Raw genomic sequence first — 27,580 nt, 5'->3', positions numbered from 1 at the left:
TGCGCGATAAATTTCTTTGCTACATTCACATGGTTAATGTCCACTGACCAGTATGTAGATACTAGTCAATGTATGTCTTTATATTTGGTCTTATAATCCTTATTAGTTTATTATCATTCTTGCATGCATTTTGAAACTTAATATAAAGCAGACGATCGGATGATACTCTATAGTGAATTTATAACAGGACTGTAATATCTGGATATTTTATAGTTTGCCAATGTGAATCTTAATTCAAGACACATCCTTTTTAGTGTATGTTGTCTGTCTCATTACACTTCACGGCTTAAAAATGCATTCTGTTGAATGCTACTTACAAATGAATAAAAACAAAATCCAAATATTAAAATTAAAACATTAAAGTTATAGGAACAATGTCAGGCTATTATCTTGTTCAAGGAATGTATCCATCAATGTCCACAAAAATGAGTGATATGCCATTCATCTGCAGCTGTTCCAAGTGATGTGTCTTTTAACAGTCTAATATACTTAAAAGGTGACATATCGCTTCAGGTATTTCTACACTGGTGGTATTTCCGCCTACATTTTGGGACCACAAAAAAGCAGTCTGTAGAAGGGGGTCTCTTTATCCATGGTCGCTTTCGCCAAACTTTTTCCAGGGTAAGAAAACAACATCGTGATCACTTCAAGCGAAATGAACAAACAAAGAAGACGACTTTGTCTTAGAGACGAAAATTTGCAAATCATCACTAGACAAGATTATTTACCTTTAAAAAAGTTGTTTTTGCTGGGCATGTAATTTTGCAGGATTAAGATTACCGTGTGTATCTGAGCCGAAATAGTTAGCAACATGTTTCAATCAAGCTCAAACATGCACAATAATATATCGGACCTAATTTGATGAAATTCAGTAAAATATAATACAGAATACTATCTTTTAACGCGAAAGAAATATATCCCTAGGTGTAATTTTAATTACAGCTTTGCTCCATAAATTAATTCAAGATTAAGATTACCGTGATGTATCTGAGAAATAGCAATCGCATTGGTCACCCAAGATAGTACACCTGGCAACTTATTGCATAATGTCCGCCTTTTCTTTAAAGTATAGATTAGTAAATCTACATACATAAACACTACCTTTGACAAATCCGCTGTGCAAGATAAAAGTAATTAATCAATCAGCTGGTTATCGGTTAATCCTTTGATTGATGTTTATAATGATGAATATTTACTCCAAACACAAGCCAAATGGGAACAAATCAACATGTTACCACTAGGTATACCTGTTATACATATTAACTGACCATCAAGTGAATGATAACAACATGGGTCTATACCACCTAACAAAGAAGTATTATTTGTATTGCTTGCAATTTTATTGCAGCAAAAACTCATGGGCACACCAGAGAATGGGCTTAACACATTGTTGCATAAGAAATACACATAAGCATTTTCTGTGTGCTAAAACTGTCTGTACCCCATTTACCTAAGTAAATTTTCAGATTCTTCTAGCAATGGCAAAGTAGGGTTGTTTCTAGTTTAATTGATTCAAATAAATCAAATGTCAATTTTAATATCATATCGTAATAGACGCCATATTTTTTACATGACATGATTAAATACTGAGGTAAAAACACAGAAATGGGATCAATTTGGATCAGTCATTATACCATCCAGGCATTAGAAAACCTGAAACAGCCCACACTGACACTGCTTTGATACTTTATTACAATCAGACAAGAACCGGGATGCAAATCTGATGGGCATCCACTCTTCTTAATGTCGCGACTGTTTAGGTTGAAGAAATTAACCAGAACTGTGCATGAGCTTAGGCTGATCATCGCTTTCATTATCACTAGCATCTGGCTTGAACAAATAAGGCCTCAGCGACATTAATTCGCATTTTGACAGAATCGCTCTATGAAAACAAGTTGTAACTTGGAAACTAGGCAAAGCAGGAAACAAAATCAAATGACAGTAGATTGTGAGAACATATAGCTTTCATATTTCACAACAGTTGTCACAATTTCAGGTTTATACAAACCTGTAAACAAGATAATTTGACCCCTGAAATGTACTTGAATTCTGCATCAGCCCTCATATATCTATTCCTCATATGACTTCACAGAGATGCTACTCTGATTGGTTGAAATTTCGCTCATGTGGGTGAGAATTGTGCAGTTGTCAAAAAGGTCAATTTAAGTTAATTAAAGATCGAAATGAGTAGTTTTAATGACAGGGTTTCATTTATAACGATGACAACTAGTGATTTATGTATTTGTACCCCTTAGAGTATATGTGATCTTTAACAATCTGTAACAACAAAGTGTAGGAACAACTGACTTTGGCCCCTTTCAGCTTCCATCTTCTATCTTTGACAGTGGTGCAATGGTGGGATTAAGCAATGCATCTCACCCCCAAGACAACAAGAATAATTCATGCATTAGGTGCAATGAAAGCCCAACCTGCAGTAATTTCGGACAAATGTAATGTGCATATTACAGACCGAGGCATGTGAAAGCTGGTCATGATGCTAGCATGCGAACATAATACATCACTTGAGCGCCGAAAACGTGCGGCGTACCCTCAGCAATTTTAGCAATTGTGGGTTGGTTCACATATGTTTTACTGGTTGATATTCCAAGATTTGTTTAACATATTAATCTTGACCCAACATATTAGGAAAGCCTGCGTGCGAACACACTGCAAAACTAAAGCATGCTAATCTTCACCAAAATGCTTTGCTAGCTTTGTTAAATCATTACGTTCTGGCATGCAATACTGATAAAGCACAAAATAGATTAATGCAGCCACCAGCATGGTTAAGTGAGTTATTTATTTCAGTGCAATAAATCCATTGCAGCATTCTCTGTGAGTAAGTTTAGCAATGTACATTTTCAACATGCAACAGTTTGAATGGTGTGTAAATTACCAAACATTATTGACAATGTATTGGGCTGAAGCATGTACAGGATTTCCTATTCTTAATCTCTGGCCTATCTTAGGGTAAAGCATGGCACAGAAATGTATTCATATTTTCGTCCTAAGTGCCAACATCAGCATTTTCAGGCCTAATGTCATCTAAAAAATACTTTTTGTAATTAAAATTATAAGTCAGTTTCAGGTAAATATCTTAGATCAGCCTCTTACCTTATCAGGTCCTTTTACTATTGTTTATGAAAGGATATATGGTGGGAATAACTTAACTTCTCCGTTGATTGTCATCAGGTCATTTATGAGGCTATCACTTATTACCATTCACTGGACCAGGGCATCATTACTGATGGACATGGTAAAGTGTCTGTGAAGATCAAGTGTCTGCAAGTGCGCTGCCTGTGTCTTATGATGGTGAGCTACAAGCTGGCTACATGACACTAGTGCACTGACCACGATACAACACTGTAGCCTATGCAAGTCAGGCATGCTACATGGGATGATGATGATGATGATGATGAGGAGGATGAGGAGGATAATAGTGATGATGGTAAATATGGAATGGGAGACAATCCACCACTCAGAAAATAGCTGAAAATAAAGCTTGTGTGAACGAGTAGCGATACATTCGTAGACCTTGCCGTAAGAGGCAGACATAAACAAGCCACTCACGAGGAAGGTGTTGTTCAACTGCAAGAGGGAAAACAGAAGTCATAACTAAAGGCTTCTTGTCTCTCTCAAATGACATACAACGTCCCATAAACAAAACAAAATTCCAACTGCTACCAAGTGAACTTTAAAAGTTTTCCAATACAGAGAGCTTGCACAAAAACATTGGAAATATTCAAAATAACACTTAGATAACCCTTGCTTCAGAAGTACAAGCATATTTGTATCTGTATCTATATCATGACCTATACAGTAGTAACAAGTCCTTCAAACTTAACATTAACATGTCCTTCAGTTACTTCAACATGTTTAATTACCAAAAGCTAAGCACTTCGATTGCTAAGCAAGCCCTTACCTATACAAAAAAACAAAACTTTAACCTTCTTAAAATAATCATATATCATTGCATTATCAAAATGGTTAAGATAAAGTTCAAGACAACTGATCACTAACAGGTTCAATACCCAAGAAGGAACAAGTAAAAATCTGTTCTAATCTGAAAAACACTTGACTAATTCAGCAACTGTAAATTGAAAGAATTGAATAGCTCTCTTGTTAACACTACAATACCCTACAAAGTTCAATACAATCAACATATGAATACACATACATCTTTCCTCTGTGTCCAGGACTTGAGATGCTGTGCAAGGGCCTTGGCTCCATCCAAGATGTATTTCCTCGGGACTTTCTGATCTTCAACACATTCTGAAACAAAAACCTCTTGTTAAAAATGACCACCTGTAACATGCATGACTGTCAACTGAAAACTGTGTAAGGGAGATAACTCATGTGAAGGCAGATGTTAACACTCATGTATATATTATACTGATAGTGATTTTATTCGGTGTACTACACTACTATGACAGATACACACACAATTGTATCTTACCTTTCAGTATATCTAAGAAGTGTTTAGCTGCATACCAGCAAATTGTTTCATAAAAAGGGAATAGGTATTTTTCTGGTGTTTTAACCCGCCGCTCAATCTCATAAACTCTGAAAACAAAAGATGAAACACATAAATAACTTTAATACCAAACATCCAATACCAGTCTATTCTGGTGAGTTGGGTAGTCTAGTGGTTAAAGCATTCCCTTGTCATGCCGGAGGCCCGGGTTCAATTCCCCACATGGGTACAATGTGTGAAGCCCATTTCTGGTGTCCCCCACTCACTCACTCACACTCTCTTGAGTGATAGTGAATAAAGCCCCAGCAGTTAGAGAATGCATCATGAAAGTGAGCAATCACATTCAGTTATAGTAACCAGTTCACACACAAGCTCAGTGCACTGCAGGAACATTCTGAACATTCTGAGTAAGTAGATACTAACAGATAGTGCTTAAACTCAGCTAGTTTATCTACTCACAGAATTTACAAATACTACAGTTCGCCCTTATGAGTACTCTTTGGTGGAATACATTCTGACACCTCATTGTACAACAACCATGACTCCTTGGACCTTATTTCACACAACAGAGGTTACTAGTTTAACCTCAATGTGCAAAAGAAATTATGGCTAGTTTTACCACATTAGACAAGAGAGATGATGGCTAGTTTAACCTCATTGGACAAAAGAGATCATGGCTAGTTTAACCTCATTGGACAAAAGAGATGATGGCTAGTTTAACCTCATTGGACAAAAGAGAGATGGGCTAGTTTAACCTCATTGGACAAAAGAGATGATGGCTAGTTTTACCACCTCATTGGACAAAAGAGATGATGGCTAGTTTAACCTCATTGGACAAAAGAGATCAATTGGACAAAAGAGATGATGGCTAGTTTAACCTCATTGGACAAAAGAGATGATGGCTAGTTTAACCTCATTGGACAAAAGAGATGATGGCTAGTTTAACCTCATTGGACAAAAGAGATGATGGCTAGTTTAACCTCATTGGACAAAAGAGATGATGGCTAGTTTACCCTCATTGGACAAAAGAGATGATGGCTAGTTTAACCTCATTGGACAAAAGAGATGATGGCTAGTTTAACCTCATTGGACAAAAGAGATCATGGCTAGTTTAACCTCATTGGACAAAAGAGATCATGGCTAGTTTAACCTCATTGGACAAAAGAGATCATGGCTAGTTTAACCTCATTGGACAAAAGAGATGATGGCTAGTTTAACCTCATTGGACAAAAGAGATGATGGCTAGTTTAACCTCATTGGACAAAAGAGATGATGGCTAGTTTGCATTGGACTCATTGGACAAAAAAAGAGATGATGGCTAGTTTAACCTCATTGGACAAAAGAGATGATGGCTAGTTTGCCCTCATTGGACAAAAGAGATGATGGCTAGTTTAACCTCATTGGACAAAAGAGATGATGGCTAGTTTAACCTCATTGGACAAAAGAGATCATGGCTATTTAACCTCATTGGACAAAAAGAGATCATGGCTAGTTTAACCTCATTGGACAAAAGAGATCATGGCTAGTTTAACCTCATTGGACAAAAGAGATCATGGCTAGTTTAACCTCATTGGACAAAAGAGATCATGGCTAGTTTAACCTCATTGGACAAAAGAGATGATGGCTAGTTTAACCTCATTGGACAAAAGAGATGATGGCTAGTTTTACCTCATTGGACAAAAGAGATGATGGCTACAAAAGAGATGATGGCTAGTTTAACCTCATTGGACAAAAGAGATGATGGCTAGTTTAACCTCATTGGACAAAAGAGATGATGGCTAGTTTAACCTCATTGGACAAAAGAGATGATGGCTAGTTTAACCTCATTGACAAAAGAGATGATGGTTAGTTTAACCTCAATGCAAAACAGAGATCAAGGCCACTTTAATGTCAAAATTCAAAAAAGATGATGGCCTCCTTAACCTCATTCAACAGGATATGATGACTAGATTACCTCACTGCATAACAGACTCACAGTGCAAAAGAGATGACCATTAAATTGACCTCAATGCACAACAGAGATGATGACAAGTTTGAACTTACTGCAGCTGTAGAGGAGCATTGTAGCTGTGTAAGAAGTTGCCCCCAAACACCAGGGAGTCGATGGGGGTAAAGACTGCATGAATCCAGCCTGTGGGAACAAAGAAAGTCTGTCCCGTCTTGATGACACACTTGTAGCAACTGTCCACCTGGTCACCGAAGAAGGTCTCACTCTGGTTGCTGGACGACAGCCAGTTCTCATACAGTGACACGTTGGCACTGGTCGGTCGGATCAAGTAGAACACTTTCTCTCCCTGTTAATGTCCATGAATAACATAAGTTCAGTCAAAGATTACCATGAGGACTATATTGTATCTTGATAGATCATTTAGACATTACTACCATTGCTGACAGTGTTCCAACTTAAGCAGAAAAGTCAAGGCATGCCATTCACAACAAAAGGGTCTGTTGATTTAAATACCATAGAAGAACTCAAGGTCATCAGGGCCTACTTTATAAGAACAATGTTTCACATTCAGGATATTAATATTCAAATTAAGTAAAAAGCAAGAAATTTGTGATTTCTAGGTGGAGTTTTTTGTTTTATGCTGTAATGAACAGTATTCTTGAGCAGGTCTGTATTAAACGTACTTTTGACAGCTGAATCGAAAGACTGAACACCAGACCACTACTGGAAATATTAGATATTGTAGATATATTCAAAGTCTTTACACCATAATCAAGATGACGATGAGTGAACTCACCCTGAGAACATGGTACCACACTGAGGTTCCACCAAAGTCTATGTGAAAGTCTGTGAAGCTGTCCCTCACTCCCATGAGACAGTATTTCTGTACTTCTGGACGGTTGTAGGGGCTGTCATCAGGCAGCTGGTCGGGCCACACATTCTGCACCCAGCTTAGTTCACGCACTATGGCTGGGGGGACAACAAACTCAGACAATCTGAAAAACACAGAAATGTAAATTTATTTGGAAACTTCAATACTACTGCCTTCAGTTCCATTTCAATATGATCCTGGTGATTGTAGATACTTATCTTCCTTCAATAATACTACCAAATAACATGTTCCATAATCCCTGTTCTGCAAATGCGGCAATATATTTGTCTTTACATATATTGATTTCAACAAACTGGAAATATCCCAAATGTTGCCACATTTATAATTTGGTGTCAGTTAGAGAGATAAATGTTGAGTCTTACATAAGATTTCAAACTAATATTCAATATATATATATGTTTCAAATACAAAATTCATAAGATATAAAATCACTACTGAAAACTTTGTAAATGAAATTTATAATAGAACTACTAAACATGCTTACAGCAGAAACAGCTTCTCTGAAAATAGTTACTGAAGCATCCTGAAGATGAACAGTCAACCATTTCTTCAAGAGTCTTCACAACACTAATGCCTTGATCATTGCACCATACCATATCATTACCAGAGCAATTCAACCCTGAATAAGTACTGGAAGTCATCATGGTGAGGAAAGTGTCAATGTTAACTGCTAAGGTTTAATAGTGGAACACTCTATACTGTAGTATGACAGACATATGGCCACCTTCAAGACACAGCCCATTATTGCTGGTTTATGGAAAAAAGTGGCCATCTCACAACTGGAGGTGTGGATGTGGCTCATTTAAAAAGATGACAAGACGACACAAAACCATGGAAACCTTTTAGATACAATAATGGGACCAATACCTGCAAAACTATAGTATTCCAAACCTGCCCTTAAAGTTCATTTTAAATATTTCCATTGCTTCTCTTGCCAACATTAGCATAATGTCATGAGAAATAAGCAGGCAGAAATATGGTAATCATTACATACTTTGTATTTGAGAACTCCAGACTGATGACATTGAAGATCTTCTGCCTGTTGGGACTGTTGTAGTACTCTGTCCACTCTCTCATCAGCATCTTGTAGTCCTCCTGTCGGGCAACATCTATCACATCGATCTCACGCATAGACCCTGCCAAGTAAAACACAGTGTTTTACCACACTTAAAGTCTTCAACAAGACACAGAGTAATACATGAACTCTCAGGCACTTGTCATTCAAAGGCAAGGCAGCAATGATACATCTACAAAGAGAATGCCTGGAGTCTACCAAAGGAATACTTAGCAAACTTAGCAAACAGTGACATTAATCAGAAACATTAGGGCACAATAATGTACAGTCATATCAGTAATGTTTTGGCAATATGGCTAAAGCCCAACTGGACCAGACAGCTTGATTTTAACCAAACAATGAAACTATTGTAGAGACAACATCTGTTACTAGTTGTACATGATGTGTTTTGTTTGTTGTTCAACACTACACTAAGCAATATTCCAGCTATAAGATGATGATTTGGAGATTGTATGTGTGTTTTCTGACATAATACGTATTTCGCACACGGAGCTACCAAGTGTCTACCAGTAATAAAGTCAAATTTGGACCAGACAATCCAGTAACCGATATTAATGATCCAGAGCATTGGCATAATGTCAACCAAATCATCCAGTCTAACCAACCGTCTCCGTGGTGTGAGTGCCTAATCCTCTGAAGGTCGCCACCTGCATCATACCAAAAGACATCAAAATATGGTACTTGTTGGTCCCTGCCTGACGCTTGGCATTAATGGGTAGAACAAGGACTGGTCGGCTCGAAATCAGTATAATGTGTCTGAGTGGGGTATTCATGCTTCACTGCGGCATGGTATCTCAGTGGGCTAGCACTATAAAACCAGTTTCAGTCCTGGCTAGTACAAGCAGCCGCACACACACATACACACGCATGCACGTCGTCATATGAGCGAAATATTCCAAAGCACAACGTTTAACCCAATTTCACCTCACCTCACCTCCAGTCTGACCACCTGTTGCCTCTAACAACAAGCACCTGTTGAAGGCACCAATGGCTCTCCACAAGATAGCATGGCATAAGCAATGGGAAGGCTACATACAAACTCACCAACATGGTTTTCTACATCTTGTATTGTGAAGTTGGATGGTGGCACCGTCAAAGACAAGCCATCTTTCTTCTCAATCAGTATAGGTGTATCAAAGCCATTCTTATCCAGGTAATCCTTTGTCAACTGACTGCCATGGAGACGTAGGATTGGTATCTCATCGGCACTGCAACATATAACATAACCAATAGGATGTACAGTGTCATGTGATGTGCTGATCTGGAACATCAGATCAAAATAGTTCATTTTAACACACTGCAAAAGGCTGGGACCAAAACTGACATTTTGTTGTATCCGTTAATTTGTTATAAGCATGTTTGTTATGAACAAAGCATCTTCTATCTATTGAGCCTGTTCTGAGGATCACCTAGTCAGGGCTTTGGTTAAACTTGCATTTCGTCCTACCTTGGAAACATCCTGTTCTTGAGTTCCTTAATGAAGACAACAGTGCCTGTCTGAACTGCCTGTTACAAGAACATCAACAGATAGACAATTAGATGATATTCATCTCAGTACATCAATTAACAAGTATAATGATTGACATGACATGAAGCCTTAAGGATAAATTTAAGTATGTCAATTACAGAATGAAATAACTAGAAATAATCACAAAATCATAACTGATGATTAGCCATATTAAGTGAACATGATGATATTTTGTCAACACTGGTTATTTGTAGAATTACATCATCTAATGTAAAGAATATGTCTGTCTGTTTCCAACCCACACAACACATATCAGATGATCATGTTACGAGAATATTTTTGTGGTTTTCTGATATTTACATGACTGAAACACAGTGGGTTAATAATCTCCCTTTCATAAGACTTAGAATGTGACATCTGTCCCCACCTTTCCTGTCTCCTCTTCAGAGTAGTCATGTCTGTGCCAGTTCTTCCTTCTCTTCACTGTAACACAAAGTACAATCAAATTTTAATATAAATTGTACATTTACATACTTATCCTATCTCACGGTATGCACTTCTCTCTCTTGATTCGACACTGAGTGGAATGATGTAAACTTAATTCCCTAGGCCTCTCTTGTCCATCTGCCCAAGCACTCCATGCTACCCTCATTATAAGACAGCTTCCTAGCTCTCATGCAAAGCATGCAGCATGCACCACTAGCTGCCCACGTGACTATCTCCAAATCATCATTCTCATTCTTGGAGCCACTGGACAATATCCATCTTGGAGAATCTGCACAGCGGACAGGATGGGCGGGAATCCATGACATAGGATAAGTATATAAATATACAATATATATTAAAATTTTAATTTTATCTTAAACTTTTAAACTTATCCTATCTCACGGTATGCACTTATCCCACGGTCGGACGGCAGGACGCAGATACCCTGTGTCTTGACAGTGTGAACAGCAGGAACTGTGTAGACTGGAAACGACCATAGATAGAGATGCACAAGGGAGGCCTGTTAAGCATGCAAGCAATGCCTATGCTTGTGCTGAGTTCTTTTGAAATCCTTGGCTTACTAAGCACAAAAGCTCCCAGGGAGATGAGTGCTCCCGAGCATTGTGGTGTTCGGCCGCAACCTCCGAAGTAGGACGCAGCTCAGCGAGAAAGGATGTCACTTCGCCACGATTTTCAAGGTACCCCCATAAATTATAGTCGAAAGACAATAATTGGGCCAGCCCCTGCTTCGAAAAGATCCCCACAGACACCGACCAGGGGTGGGTGAAAGAGAAGCACAACTCAGGAACCCGGGAAGATTTAACGTTCAGTTCCGGAACAGCATCAAATTTACCCTCACTCCTATGCATAAGCTTAGTCAAAGGATGTGCCCGGCAACTTCGGAGTCTGAACGCAACAAAATCCACTGGAATTCGGGAGTGTCACACTTCACTGACGTAATTGCTCCATTGTGAAGAAGACAGGAAGCGTGAATGTCGAACACGTCTGCATCGCCGTATTCCAATGCCTTGGTATAGAAGTCAAGTGAAGTAGTTCTTAAACCCACAACTTGAGAACACTGATTGTGATCATGTTCAACTTTGTTCCGTATGTAGAAAGAAGCAGTAACGTGCAAGCAGAACTGTCCCTCAACAGCGTTAGTGGGCTGATGTAACCTGCTGAGGTCCGAACTAGTATAGTCCCAGGACATCTGTGACAGACAGGTCTTGCAGTTAATGTGAAGAGTAGACTATATCTGAACGTCAGAAGCAACCTTCCATGAGAGCGGTCAAGGAGCAGTTGCTACGGAAGGCCATCGTCAAGACTAATGCAGGAGTCTCATGAGGATTGGCGGCGGCAACCCTGCAAAGTTGAGACTCACAGGATCGCGCGCGCATTCAGAAAGTCAATGTGGCTCGGGAACCTCAGCTCTTGAAGCGGCCAACAAGGGTATGAAGAGGCGTTTTCGTAGCCATCGATGATCCATGGAGGCAGCAAGGTAAAGGTGTAGAGCCCTAACAGGGCAGAGTGTCAAATCTTCAGTATCATCAGTCCCAAAGATGGACAACGGAGGAATGGTTAACATCCAGTCCAGTTGCCCCGGCAGTTGGTTTTTCACGATGAAGTCCCAGTGGAGCCCCAGGAAAAAACCTTGCCATGCTTCTTCCGCTCGAAGATCGGAAGGTAGATATATCCAGAATGATATGAGCTCTGGTCACGTAGTCTAAGTCTGGGAGATCAGGTATCGTCAGAGTGTCAAATGCCGGCGTAATCTAGTTGTCTGTGCTACTGACATAGCTACGCCATCTGTTCAATCAGCAGAAAGGGGGTACCAGGTGGGATAAGTCATGTGACTAAAATCTTCTACCGCCTCACATACCGTAGGGTAATCTGGAGAGCCAAGTCGAATGGTCATGCTAAGAGCATGCCACTCCGTGGTGAGGAATTCAGCGTATCACAAATGCCCTGAATATGAACATCGTGTTGAAAGCTGGTCGAGTTTAAGTAACAGCTGGTATAATTGACCGTATCCAGATGCAAGGTCATGATCCTCAATGAGCATGTAAAAAAACAGTGTTGACAAGTTCTGATCCATCAAGTTGAATGTAGTAAGTAGATCATCTGGTATCTTGCTCAAGATAGCTGTAGATGAGTGAGTGAGTATGATCTTACGCCGGATAGCTGTAGCTGTAACCAAGTAACCATGTGTGTCGACTGAACCAACATTATTGCTGTACCTTAAAGGCAACATTTATGGTTCAGCGAACGCTGTCGGATCGGTGAACGCTGTTGGATCTGCGATCTGGCACGGTTCACTGACCAGGATCGGTAAAGTGATCTGGCTCGGCGAGGTAAGATCTGAAACGGTACTGTGATCCGGTTCTGGTGCGGCGACTCAGTTTGGTGCGACGACTCAGTTTGGCCCGACGAACTAGTTCGGCGATGAGCAGATTGATCTAGTACGGGGATGTTGTAGTGAATCAGTTCGGCAATGTGGTTCGGACGAGATGAGCCATTCTGTGCCGAAGAATTAGTTCGATGATGTCGTGGTAAACCGGCCTTCCGAATCGGTTCGACGATGATACTTGGATGAGTTTGATGAACCATGGGACGGCTAGTTAAGTCGAAAAACGGTGATTCAGTGACTGCTGATTCGATAAATGCTGGTTCAACGATCTCCGGTTCGAGGAAAGCCATCTGGCAAATTTAGGTTCAGTTGAATGCCAAATAATTAGATGCAGCCATGGTTCGTTGACGAATGCTAGTTCATTGAATGCGCATTTGGTCCCTGTCGAGGGAGCAGACTGTTGCTGATTCCAAGCAGTAGTAAATGGCACTCAACATCGCAGCCAGATCTGGGGGAGGAGTAGTTTCCTGCGCAGGAGTCCAGGAATCTGGTACAATCCGACTAGACTAAAGACACGCGAGGAGGCAGGAACCCCGTCAGAAGTCGTAGCACACTGAGGTCTATAATCGGAGCCCCGTTGAGTAGATCTCCTATCTGTAGAACCATATTGATATCTGGAGGGGGGACGAACTGGAAGAAGACGTACATATGGAGACCCGATGAGGAGATCGGGAACAAGGAGGGGAAGTATCATAACGAGAATGATGATCCCTGGATCTTGAACAATAGGCAGCAGTCGATCATGTAGGAGATCTAGGTTGACGGTTCGAGTGTGTAGAAGAGGAAGTCCCATGCGACGAGAAGACGAAGTCCGAGGAGCTGACTTCGATCGAAGAACCGATCCCAACGAAGTAGATGGAGGTGCTGCTTAGTTGAATGCAAACAAGTCGAAGAGTGGCGTCTCGGCGGTGAAGCAGACCTACCAGGTCCATCCGGTGAACAAATCCGAAGAATAATAGGAGCCTTGACCAAACGACTCAGTGAAAGCCGTGTCTGTGCTGAGGAGACATGACTGTAGGATCCAACAGAATTCAGGTGAAGTACACTGATGATCCGGAAAAAAGCGTTCCGTTGAATACCACTTGGAAAAAAACCGTATCAACGAAAAGTCGATTCGCCGCGTTCAAGTCGGTTCATCACATGCTGTTTCAGGAGAGTCTGTTTAGAAGACCATTCCAATGTTGATTCGGCGGTTTGGCTGATTCATAGAGAGTGAAGTCTGTTTAGAAAGACGATCGAGCCGGAGTCTGCGATCTGGCTGTAAATTCAATATGGCAGAGCCTTCAATGAAGATCGAGGTAGCTGGGCTAAAGACACACATCTTTTCCACTGACAGTCACGGGGCGAGAATGCCAAATCAGCTGATTCTTGTCCCATTAAGCCAGGTTGCCGTGATAACTGGTCCGGTGAGACAGAGGCGTAGTTCGAAGGTCCCGCTATGGAGGAGGACAACCAGGGTGGTCGGGGAGGGTTGGAAGAGCGGACAGGTGAAGCGTGATCCGGCGAACTGTGATTGACGATATGGCAGGCTTCAGCGAAGCAGAAGATCGAGGTAGCTGGACGCCTAACACACATCTTTTTGCCGAATGGGAATTCAGAGATAGTCACGTGGGCAGCTAGTGGTGCATGCTGCATGCTTTGCATGAGAGCTAAGAAGCTGTCTTATAATAAGGGTAGCATGGAGTGCTTGGGCGGATGGACAAGAGAGGCCTAGGGAAAAAAGTTTACATCGTTCCACTCAGTGTCAAATCAAGAGAGAGAAGTGCATACCGTGAGATAGGATAATTTAAAAGTAAGAAAATTGCCATCCATGTACTTGTCTTATATATTCACCAACTTCTAAATGCCTCTCTAGAATCTCACAAAGTACAGCCTTCAACAAAATCTCAACTAGTGATATAGTACACAATACTGGATTTACAATAGATACTCAAGTGACCTACAGATAGTCATATGATACAAAATACTGGACTTACAAGACTCAATTAAGAAACAACATATCATTTGTGGACATGTTTTTGTGTGACAAGCAAATTCTGTTGTCTGTTGTCAGGGACTGTCACATGTATGTGTAAGGGGATCGTCTCGCATACACTTTACAAGTTCTACTGCTAAACACTGCCTACAAAGAGTCATGCTACAAAATGCTGGACTTTCAGGACTTACTAAAGTGACCTACAAATAGTCATGTAATACAAAATACTGCACTCACAAGACTTGCTCAATATGCTAAAGAAACCTACAAATGTGATACAAAAATGAAAGTGTAATCCCAAATATAACATATGTTACAAAAATGCTGGCCATGAGCTTTATGAAGAAGCCTAAACACAGTCATGTGTTACAAAATGCTTGACTTACTAAGGAAACCTATAAACAGTCATGTGACACTTTCAAAATAGTTTTAGACATGTGACCAAGGAGAATGAGAATATACATACACACAAGAGGTCCCTTCAACAGTTGACAGTTGGGACAGTGGTATATTTCAATGTCCGATGCTTGATGTTCCAATACCCCAACACAGCTGAAATAAACATGCACCATGAACAACAGGTCATAGGAAGTCACATGTAATTGGGATAAATAGTGTTAATCGTGTTTTCATGAATACAGAAAGAAATTACATATCCACTTTCCTGTGCACTCATCATGCTCATATTGATTAATACTAATTGATTCTAATGAATACTACTCATGCTAATATTTCCATTGATGTCATGAATGGCCCATGGAAGAATTTGCAACATAATCATATAAAAATGATGAAGTATAATAGCAGACTCTGGTAATTAGTGGCAAAGTGACTGATTGTATATTGGTTTAACAATCAAGTATACTCAGAATGGTAACTGATTCAATATAAATATCTCTTGTCACGGTAAGCATGTTAAACATTAAAGAAGAAATAAACTTTTGGTTTTTTTCACTCTTTTAACTATTTCATATGAAAGATTTGTGGTTAGACTTATGCGGAACACCAAATTCATTCTTAAAAAACTTGTGGTTAATTAATACCGAGCGATTAAAAGTTGCCAAAAAGTCGCCTGCTTCACTCTCGCCCACCAACGAAACCACAGACAGGTTACGTAACTCTGTCGCCAGAGCACTGCAGTGGCGTCATATGAGGAACGATTTTCAGTTAATTGTATAGAAAGTGTGTATGCACGCGTCATTTGATGATTTTTTCGACATCAACGACGACATGCCGAATCGTTGCTTTGTCGTCCAATTGCTCCTAGGGGTCGGGCGATGGTGTCACCATGCACCGATTTCCACAGGACCCCGCAGTTCGTACTAAACAAGTTATGTTTGTGAGTGCGAAGCCAGCGTTGTGGAAGCCTGAAACAATATCTTACTTGTGTTCAGATCGCTTCACGGAAGTTAAAGAATCAAAACCACTTACTAGTTGTAGTAAAATGTGTATATGATTGATGGCCATAAAGATTTTCCATGACACAACTTGTAACATAGCGATTTCTTCCTCGGAAGTTAGGTTGTGGTCGAAGTAACAATAATATTGTAATTAGTATTATATTGACACCCACCTCGCTTCCACGAGAGAAATTGTTATGTTATAAGCTATGTCATGCAAAACTATTGGCCATCAATCAAATACATATTTTACTACCAGTACAAAGTAGTTTTGATTTTGTAACTCTGTGAAAAGAAACCTAAATAGCATTTATCCTCAGACTGGCGGATGTTAGCGACAGGGCGCCGCCATTTTTGAAAATCGTAAAGTCACGGGCTAAAGTCTGTAAGAATTAATGAGATTATGGTTTGTTTCCATCAAGTTAGAAAATCAAAAGTGCTTTCTACTCGTAGTTAAATATGTATTGGAACCATAACCAAAAGGATTTTGCATGACACAACTTATAACATAACGATTTCTTCCACGGAAGCGAGACGGGGGTCGAAGTCACAATACTGCGCGATAAATTTCTTGCTACATTCACATGGTTAATGTCCACTCAACAGTATGTAGATACTAGTCAATGTACCTCTTTATATTTGGTCTTATAATCTTAATTGGTTTATTATCATACTTGTATGCATTTCGAAACCAAATATAAAGCCGACGATCTGCTGATACTTATAGGGAATTTATAACAGAACTGTAATATCTGGACATTTTATAGTTTACCAATGTGAATCATAATTCGCACACACACGCCCTAGTGTATGTTGTCTGTCTCATTACACTTCACGGCGAAAACAATGATTCTGTTAAATGCCACGACAAATGAATAAAAACAAAATGCAAATATTAAAATTAAAACAGATTTAAGTTATAGGAACAATGTCAGGCTATTACCTTGTTCGAGGACTGACTGACTGACTGAGTTTAGTTTTACGCCGCTTTTAGCAATATTCCAGCAATATCACGGCGGGGGACACCAGAAATGGGCTTAACACATTGTGCCCATATGGGGAATCGAACCCGGGTCTTCGGCGTGACGAGCCAACGCTTTAACCACTAGGCTACCCCACCGCCCCCCTTGTTCGAGGAATGTATCCATCAATATCCACAAAAACGAGTGATATGCCATTCATCGGCAGCAGTTCCAAGTGATGTGTCTTTTAACAGGTTAATATACGAAAAAGTGATAAATCTTTTCAGGTATTTCACATTGGTGTATAGTCTCATTGGTCACCCAACATAGCGCACCTGGCAAATAATTGCATAATGTCCGCCTTTCTTTAAAAACAGTAATTTAGTTAGCCAATAATGGGCAATCAATCAATGTATTGCCGGTTAATCCTTTGAAAGAAGGACGTTGTTTTTACGCAGACACCGACACGACAGAGTGTATTCAGTATAGATTAGTAAATCTACATACATAAATACTACCTTTTGACAAATCCGCTGTGTAAGATAAAAGTAATTAATCAATCAGTGTGTTATCGGTTAATCCTTTGATCGATGTTTATAATGTTGAATATTTACTCCAGACACAAGAAATGCTAAATCGGAACCTTTCTCGGGTAATCTATGTGTGTTACCACTAATTATACCTGTTATAAATTCATTAACTGACCATCAAGTGAATGATGACAAATAACATGTGTAGGTTCATACCACCTATAACACGGGTTACAACAAGGGAGTATTAATTGCTGTATATGCATGTGAAAACTTATGGGCCGACACTGTTTTGAGAATACAAACAGATTTTTACATGACATGATTAAATATCGAGGTAAAATAACACAGAAATGGGATCAATTTGCATCAGTCATTATACAAATAAGGCCTAACGACACCAAGCAATTTTGACAGAATCGTCTATGAAAACAAGTTGTAACTCAGAAACTAGGCAAATCAGGAGACAAAATTAAATGACAGTAGATTGTGAGAACATATAGCTTTCATTTTCAACAACAGTTGTCACGATTTCAGGTTTATACAAACCTGTAAACAAGATAATTTACCCCCTGAAATGTAGATGAATTCTGCATCGGCCCTCATATGTATTCCTCATATGACGTCACAGAGACGCCCCGCTCTGATTGGTTGAAATTTCGTTCGCGGGTGAGAATTGTGCACTGTTGTCAAAAAGGTCGATTTAAGTTAATTAAAGACCGAAGTGAGTAGTTTTAATGACAGGGTTTCATTTATAGCGATGCCAGTTAGTGATTTATGTATTAGTACCCCCTAGAGTATATGTGATCTTTAAGTTTCGGTCTTGTTACATGATGCTGAAACACTCCAAGGACCCCAAATCAACTACAGTGGAAACCGCCTAAGTAAAGACCGCTTAACTAAACAGACCTGATAAGTAAACACTTTTCTTTGGTCCCGGCAAATTTCTTCATTAATTATCACTATTAGAGTCCTGTTAACTAAACTTGGATAAGTAAACAATACCGCTTAACTAAACGTATTCTCACAGTCCCTGGAAGTAAATTACTTAACAAAAGATACTGGATAACTAAATTAGCGATCACCACATAATCCGACATGAGGGGCACGTGTCAGTCTCCAGTTAAACAAACATCCTACTTACAGCTCGCTGGCGTCAAGCAGTTGACAATACACTGACAACTGGAGGCCAGCCCTGATAAGTGGTTCATTGTTACATATGCATACATATATACATGCATATGGTTGTCATTTGCAGATTTTTATAGGTTTGGATAAGTAAAATACCTGATAAGTAAACAATTTTGGCGAGTCCCTTGGAATTTTACTTATCAGGTTTCCACTGTATACTGAAAGGCAAAAGAAACGTTGTAATATTGGAAATGACATTTAAGTATCAATGGAGTATTTGAACCTATTTTTTTTAAACATGCGCCACTGAAATGCAGTACCGACTTTCATCATAGAAGATATCCCCTCTTCACTGTCTCCCACGCCAGTTTTGCCGCTATTGGGCCTACTGGAGACGTTCCCGGCAGGGACATTGGGTGAATATGGGTTTTCCTGGCAGGATGTTGACAAAACAGGTTCCTGGCTTGGAGACGTTGCCAAATGGTTCGGTCACTGACTGGTCGCTGGAGGTTTCCTATGGTCACCCAAACTGTTTCTGTAGCCCTTGCGAATCTGTCTTGCAGGTGTTGATGGACGATATGACAGTCCTGGTGACGATGTTGTTACACGGTGTCGACCACTACGTGGACGGTCATCAGTGCTGTTGGTGGCACTGTATCGCTGTCTATCGTTCATACGCTGCAATTGAAGTCATTAGCAATGACTTGAGCACGTTGACCAGCCTGTAGACGTCCAATGGCGTGTTCTCATTGATCTCATGTTAACCTAGCCATAGCTGCTGTGTTCAGAAAACAAGTGAACGTTTGCCATTCAAGCCGGCAATTTATGCCTGAATGCATGCATGATGCACGTGCATCTCGATTTCAATGTTGTGTTTGTGCGGACTCTTCCCTTTCCACAAACAAAAACATTTCTAACCTCAATCTCAAACAATACTTTATTGGGCAAAAGAGGCTATACGACCACAATTCACGTTTTCTTCAAACTTGGCTTCCGGTGTATATTTAAAACACATAGGTTCAAACACTCCATTGATACTTAAATATCATTTCCAATATAACTTTTCTTTTACCTTTCAGTATATAATTCTGAGTGAGTGATTAACATATTTATGGCAAAATTCTAGCAATTTAACAGCAGAGGAACTAGAACCAGACTTCACACAATCTACCCATGTAGGAGCTGAATACTGGTCTTCTGTGTGATAACTAATGCTTAACCATTAGCCTAACTCACCACCCTATAATTCTAAATAAAGGTGGTTTAGACTCGATTATTTACAGACCGCCACTATATAGCTGGAATATTGCTGAGTGCGGCGTAAAACTAAACTCACTCACTCTAAATAAAGGCCTATGTAGCCACTTAGCCACCCTCGATGTATAATGTGGCATAATTACCAGTAGATGAGAAGGTTATGATCCAACTAATCAATTTAACTGAGAGCACTGATTATTAATATACATTTTAAATAAGCCCTAATGGTACTACATGGAAATATTCTACATGAGTGAGTGAGTTTACGCTGCTTTTAGCAATATTCCAGGCTTCACACATTGTACCCATGTAGGGAATTGAACCCGGGTCTTTAGCGTGACGAGCAAACGTTTTAACCACTGGGCTACCCCACCACCCCTATATTCTACACGATAACATCCCATCATGTCACCTTTACCTATTTCAGTCATATGCATTATTACGAAAATAACATTAATGATGAGTATGTATGATAACATTCCTTTTTAATTTCTGTAACACACCTATTTTTTTATCTTCCCAGGCATACTAGGACAATGTCATGTCACATTAAGGCAAGTTGGCCTACATTGCATGGGAAGCTAGGGAAATGGGTTTGATACAACACTGAACATTATTTAACATGTTTAATGTCATACATCTCTTAATAGCATAGTTTTATCTGTTTTATACACAAACAAAAATTGATGTTAGCCATAAGCATTTATAACTTTGGTAGAATGCAGGAACACGGATATGGTTCCGATACAATGAATTCTAGACTTTAACATAGATATGTGAAAGGATGTTAAATCTGTAACCTGTAAAGCTTGTATATTCATTAGGATGTTAACTCAGCTTTACTCTACCAGTTGGTATCATGTAACTCACAAAAAGGTTCAAATGTGTCTTAACATGAAAACACGTCCTTCAGCACTGCTTAACGTCTAAATGAAGAGTCTCACATGGTCTCAGGAGGGTTCAGTTTGTAGGACACTGACAGTGACAGATTTTATGTCAAAATGTCAGAAAGAATTTTTCTAATCATAGTGATGATACAGAAGAACGTCCCATCAAAAGTTGATGAAGTAATGGAAATGTCCTACAACCATGTTTCTAGCAAAATCACAGTAAATGCTTCAGCAATGTTTATTTGACCTCCAGGTCAGCGCTCAGCATGCTCAGACTATTTTAGTCCTTCTATCAAATCATCACCAACATGATCAAAAACCATACCAAAAATAATGACATGTGACCTGAACACCATGCCATTTCTTTTCTGCACCTAATAACAGATTTGAAACTTCCAGTGTACCATGTTGTAGGTTGCCCATAAAATGTGCCATTGATATCAGAGAACATTGCTGTAACATGTGTTTTAACACAAAGCCCACATACAACCCAGCTGATTCACCTAGGGCACAGGCAACCAAACATAGCAAGCCATCTGCCACATCATTCACAGCATTAGTGGTATCCAGAGTCTGACATGCATTCTGCCACTGCATGCAGTTCACCACTATAGCTAGCTAGTTTGTTTGTTTTACAACACAATCTCGGCAATATTCCAGCTATATTGGTCTGTAAAATAATCAAGTGTGGACCAAACAATCAAATGATCATCATGAGCATTGGTGTACAAAGCACTCAACTGTCATACAATGACACACATCAACCAAGTCAGCACCCAAACCTTCTAGTTGCCTCTTGTGACAAGCATGGGTTGCTGAATACCAGTTCTAGCCTGGATCTTCACGGGTACATGCATACAATAATATCACATGTACAGTCAACTCTCGTTAATCTGACACTTGTGGTTGCAGAGAAATATGTCGGATTAACGAAAATGTCGGATTAATGAAAATGTCGGATTAGTGTATTTGTGTGAAAATATCAATGTTTACTAAATGTCATGATCGCCATACTTTATAACTTGAAAAAGTCTTTGATGGTCATTAACATCAAACACGTCTAAGTGGTGTGTCAGAAATGTTTGCAAAGTGTTCAACGATGTTTTGGTCTCAGATAGCTTGAAGCATTGGAATCAGTCGTAGAGACGTTCAACCACTGAGCAGACTGCTTCAGGATGTCAGATACGGTTGATCGTCCAATCTTCACATCAAACTTCTGCTCAGCAAAAGTGATAACTTCTTGTTGTGTTGTCTGGGGTTTGTCTTTCTTCAAAAGGAGATTTCTTTCTTGATCAATAGCGTAACTTCTACAAGGGGTCGCTTAGCAGGTGGTGTACTCGTGACAAACATCTTGTGATGAAAACTCATGTCGGTTGTAAACATTTTATACAGTTCGCTCTGTTATTTCTTTATTAAATCGTCTCAATTAATTATCCTGTGTTCCTAATTAACAAGTGTGATGTTCACTGATGCCAGTGTCAAGCAGCCAGTAAGGCACACGCTAATTACCACTCACGTGTGATTGTTTGTATACGTTAGGATCATCCGACCGGCTGTGTTGATTGTCGGATTAACGAATATTTTTACAATGTATTTACAATAATCAGCTGCTAGATTGGTGTGTCGGAGTCGGAATGTGAGAATGTCGGATTAAAGAGAGTAATTATCACTGTTTTAAATGGTTCCCTATTTTTTTGTCAGATTAACGTGATTGTCGGATTAATGAGTGTCAGATTAACGAGAGCTGACTGTACTTCCTATTCCAGTCTTACTGGAATGATTACTTTGGATCAATAGACCCTCAAACGGTTGTTCATAAACATTTTGATTGATGGATTGTTGGTGGAAAAACCTGTAAAATCTTCATTTTTCACTTGGGACATAGCAGCATGTGAAACAAGCTCTCAGTGGCTACCTTTCATGGCTAGGTTGTTTGTGCTGTAATGCTCATTTGCAGCTGTTGCAGACAATGCAAACATGACAACTGTAGGTTGGTTCTTTGTTTTTAACGCCACACTCCGTAATATCCAGCTATATGGCGGTGGTCTGTAAACAATCGAGACTGGACCAGACAATCCAGTGATCAACATCACGAGCATCGATCTACACAATTGGGATGCGATGGCATGTATGATAGATGAAGTCTTGGTGATTCCAGAACAATAATTGTTTTGACCTTAGACCCAAGAACAACTGATATACAGCCTTTTAAAGAGGGAACTATTTCTTCTCCAGAACTTCTTAAAAGGTACACAACACCTGCGACCCCTGCTGTATTTGGAAGATCCGCTGTCAAAGTGTCAAAAACGTGTTCTGGCACCATTTTGGACGATGATTTCTAGCCCTCAAATACAATTCAAACACCCGTAACTCTCAAACCAACAGTCCGATTTCGACCAAAATGTACCTGTGCAAGTGGGCTATTAGTGTCGATTATAACTACTGATTGCAGTAATGTATCTCCAAAGACTAGCAGTGAAATGATTCTTATCCAAGCCTCATGTAAGAATGTCGAGTTTTGATTGGTTCATGTGACTCTGATAAAATACCATCTATACCCGTCGACGATCCGCAAGCAGGGAGTACAAAAGTCATATCATCCCGCCACACCTCGGTGACCATGCGAAGTAAGAAAAGCGTGCATCGCCAAGCCTTTAGTAACATGCGCTACATTGAGGTCAATGGATCAGCTGGTGTCAACATGGCAGCAAGGAAACGTTTTGCCACAACTGAGAATGAAATTGAGGCGTATTGTTTTCTTTTGATTTAGTAAAAACATTCGGCTAGATAAAAGCGTTATCACATCGTAGTGCTCGGGAAATCGAAATCACAGTAAGGTTGTTACTCTGGCTCGGGAATACAACCTTATTGATAAAACCCCACAGATTTCCGAGACCGATGTGATAACTTATAATATTAACTAAAACAATTACAACTTTCATCAAATATGTGACAGACACAATAGGCTAGATAGAACTAAAGCCAAGGAGCCCTCATCATTGCTTTCAACTATATGGTCATATAATTGCATTTGCATGACTTTTAAACCATATAAATAAATAATACAAAATTTGTACCGGCAAACCAAAATGGCGCCACGCTGCTGCGGATGCTTTTCCTCAAGTTCCAAACTTTAGAGCGAAGTTTTCAATTTGAAACATTTTCAATTGATCTCTTGTACAATTACACCTGACTCCTGACAGTGGCATTGTTTCAAATGAAAGGAAACAGTAATTTCATTACCTTATATCAAACCTGGGTCTTTGATGTGATGAGCGAATGTTTTAACCACTAGGTTACCCCACTGCCCAACTAGATATAAGAAAAACTGAGATGGTAATATCCCTTCTGACTGGATTTGTTGGGGCACATTGTTCAAGGTATTTCTATAAGTTAAATCAGCATTCGCAATTTAGCATGAAAGTCAAGGGGTCCTTGCCATAACCCCCATGCTGAACATGTTGAATACTTGAGACTGATGGGAACCCCAGACTCAAACAATTTAGGACCAAAAACTTCCACTTTCACTTTCAAACAATGACAATGAAATGGAATATTATTCTCTAAAGAATGAGTTTATAAGTCCATCTATATAATTGGAACTGGAGATTCTGCCTGTAAAATCTTTTGACTAATTTAAGTAATAAACATGATACATAGTGAGTGAGTGAGTGAGTGTGGTTTTACGCCGCTTTTAGCAATATTCCAGCAATATCACAGCGGGGGACACCAGAAATGGGCTTCACACATTGTACCCATGTGGGGAATCGAACCCGGATCTTCGGCGTGACGAGCAGACGCTTTAATCTCTAGGCTACCCCACCGCCCCACATGATACATAAACCTGCATCTTGTCCCCATAGCTAGTTCTTTCAGTTCTGTTTCTTTATCTAACCAGAAATTATTTATAACAAGTCATATGTTTTTATCATTTGTACTAAAACGTTTCAGAAATCAATATGAACATGACAAAAACTAACTCATAAAATGGAATAGATGATGTTTAAAAACATCAGCCAATCAAAAAAGTTGATAGCCTATGCAAATGGCAGGTCAGGTTAGGTTAAAATTACATTGTGTGTATTAAGACGAGATAATAAATATTGTATTTGGCCATGATTATGTTGGTGACAAATTTTGAATACTAGTAGTATTTTCACGATTCTTGACCTATTACCAGCCAGGTTGATATTACAATTTCATAATTTTTATAGTTAATTCCTCACTTAGCATTTTAGCTAAAAGATAGCAGCCTGTAAATAATCTGAAAACATGAGTGAGATGATAAATTTAATAGGGTAAATTGCAAGGTTTGATGCTGGTCAAAATAAGTCAGTGGTCAAAAGTACCAAAACACTGAAAAATCTACTCAGTAACTCAGCAATCTCTACTACTAGTACCAGACACAATTGTGTTGACTGAAAAGGGTTTTAATAATATTACTTCATTCAAATTCTGAAAGCATAGAAATCATCATGATGAGATATCTAATTTCAACCAATAACAACAATCCACAGGATTCTGTGGCATTTGATTGGCCAATTAAGCATTTTCTTTTGCCATTAGGTTTTCATAAGCTTTGACAAAATTTGGGCACACCCATTAATGGCCTACTGTTTCTTTGTCAGAATGGGCGTGGCTTGTGTTGACACTTGTATTGACTTTGTCACTGATTTCATATTGTTGTCTAAAGTTTTAAATGTTAATGATTAAATAAGCTGTCTGCTGTTACTGCTGACATATTGACATAAATTCATGTTAATAGATATGCATTTGGGTGTATCGTTAAAAGCCAGAAATGGCACAGTTCTACCTTATTACACTATGTAAGTCTGAACATAATTTAGGGTCTGATCATATATAATAGGGAAGGGTCATGACAAATGTTACATGATGTGCCTAAAAACAAACAAACTAACACACATAAATTAATCTGTCTAAATTAATTATAACCGTGAAACCATTGTGACAAACTTACTGCAGGGATCTAAGACTCAAACCGAAGTGTCTTTGGCAAGTTAATGAGAAAACAAATATTATTTTTTTCAAAACTATTTTCGGAGCCCTATTTTCTTTCCTTCAGATATATTCTTTCATCATATTTTTGCACCACATTCAATGCAATTATTATTACATGTCTCTTTATCATAATTACTGTTCCTGTAATCAGTCAGTAATCAGCGAGTTATCATGGTTATATTTATAAGTCACCTTAACCAGCTTTGGGTGCTGGGCTCAGAATTTGGCAAAAAGAAATTCATGTGGTTGATTAAATCAGGAGTTACAGGTTACCATTAAGTTTTCCTAAAATATCAATGTATTACACATGCTCATTATCATGATTCTATCCTAAGCTTACTTAGAAGCAAGCAAATCTATAATTACCATGATTACAAACTACCCCAGTCACCAATTTTATTGACAAATTCAACAGTGCTTTTTAAAGCAGAGGGGAAGTCTCAGGCTTATCATAATGATCATAAGATTCACATTATAATAATGACATAAATTCTCATTTAACCATAATTCCCAGAACACAGTGTAAAATAAAATGAGAGTTCTGAGTTTTGATAACTATGAGTAATATGTTTTCGGTTCATTTATCGTATTATGAATTCAACACAACATTACTAATTGTGGTTGTGAGTTCTATTGTTACACACTTGTACCAAAGAACTCCAAGACATTGGTGTATGTGGTAATTTGGGGCTATTTTAGTCACCAACAGCAGACACTACACAAGAAAGCAGGAAAGCCACAACAGTATTTGGTCCAAGGGTACATGTGCGTTGAGAATTACGTAACGGTGTGAATTGAAGCCCGCCGTTGACCGCTGTCCGGCTCCGGCCACAATGCTAACTGACCTGTGGGGGCGGGACTCGCGGTGTCAGACAAAATGAGGCCGACCCGGTCGTGTTTACATCATGTGGAATCCATGCGATGCAACTTCCACAAACTTTTTCTCACAAAGGATTGATGAGATAAAACTGACTCGGCAAACACATGTAGGACCGAACTACAATCTCGGGAGAACTGAATATTAATAAGAAAGGATGTATTTGTATAGTTTTTGAGGCGAAACATATTGGCTTCCCAAAGTACGGACGACAGCAGTGTTGACACTGTGGCCTAGATTTCCCGACAATCTTCGGCACCGATTAGCATAGATGTGTATCATTTTCATGTGATGTTATTTGCCTGGAATAAATTTTAACATACCTTCCGTGGAACCAGTCCTTGCATACGTCACATTCGATCATGAAAAGCGTTTCATCGTAAGGTTGGCGACATAAACAATATATCGGCTCCGTATCGGACGCCATGTTGAATGCACGTTCGGACAAAAGCACAGTCTTCGGCTTCGCCCGTATAAGGTCACGGAAATGAACGAACAAAGGCGGAATTTACCGACTCCCACGCACCTGTTTTGATTGTCGAGGGCGCGATGGCTTAATCATATCATAGCACTTTTACCATGAACAACCCGCCAAGTTCAAAAACAGCAAAACTTTCTTTAGAACTATTTGACTATAATGAACAACACACCTTTATATATAGATAATATCAAGGGCTTTGCTTCTTATTGATAATGTAGGTCATCATTTCGTAAATATTCTTTGGCACTTCTCATTCATTTGTTATAGGGATGTGGGGTGGGCCGGTGAAATTGGACTTTGGGCTTTAC

At 39.3% G+C, this 27,580-nt stretch overlaps 1 protein-coding gene and 1 long non-coding RNA gene across 4 annotated transcripts in view; one reads left to right on the top strand and one right to left on the bottom strand.

Annotated features, from left to right (window-relative positions):
• The window catches only part of LOC124281992 (lysine-specific demethylase 7B-like), a 33,318-nt gene extending 6,082 nt beyond the window's left edge, over positions 1–27,236 (bottom strand). For 2 of the 3 annotated variants that reach the window (XR_006900029.1, XM_046718002.1), the window contains exons 1-11: positions 27,115–27,236; positions 15,192–15,277; positions 10,285–10,340; positions 9,837–9,895; positions 9,434–9,597; positions 8,309–8,450; positions 7,219–7,417; positions 6,518–6,768; positions 4,457–4,563; positions 4,178–4,272; positions 3,571–3,588 (exon numbers count right to left, since the gene is read on the bottom strand). Coding sequence is in view for 1 of the 3 variants with exons in the window: in XM_046718002.1 (XP_046573958.1) it covers positions 3,571–3,588; positions 4,178–4,272; positions 4,457–4,563; positions 6,518–6,768; positions 7,219–7,417; positions 8,309–8,450; positions 9,434–9,597; positions 9,837–9,895; positions 10,285–10,340; positions 15,192–15,277; positions 27,115–27,218 (1,281 nt within the window). In the remaining 2 variants the exon portion in view is untranslated. The remainder of the gene's footprint in view (positions 1–3,570; positions 3,589–4,177; positions 4,273–4,456; positions 4,564–6,517; positions 6,769–7,218; positions 7,418–8,308; positions 8,451–9,433; positions 9,598–9,836; positions 9,896–10,284; positions 10,341–15,191; positions 15,278–27,114) is intronic. The other variant, XR_006900030.1, reaches the window with a different exon arrangement.
• On the top strand, positions 421–17,415 carry LOC124281993. Its single transcript, XR_006900031.1, has 3 exons — positions 421–513; positions 16,739–16,744; positions 17,375–17,415. It is a non-coding gene; the product is annotated as an uncharacterized LOC124281993 (long non-coding RNA).
• Positions 27,237–27,580: the final 344 nt, after the last annotated feature.

Source organism: Haliotis rubra, unplaced genomic scaffold (assembly GCF_003918875.1).
Source record: "Haliotis rubra isolate DU_JTF1 unplaced genomic scaffold, ASM391887v1 Scf291, whole genome shotgun sequence".
Taxonomy (NCBI): Eukaryota; Metazoa; Mollusca; class Gastropoda; order Lepetellida; family Haliotidae; genus Haliotis; species Haliotis rubra.
The sequence above is the reverse complement of the archived record's forward strand: the minus strand, read 5'-3'. Positions and strand labels throughout refer to the sequence as shown.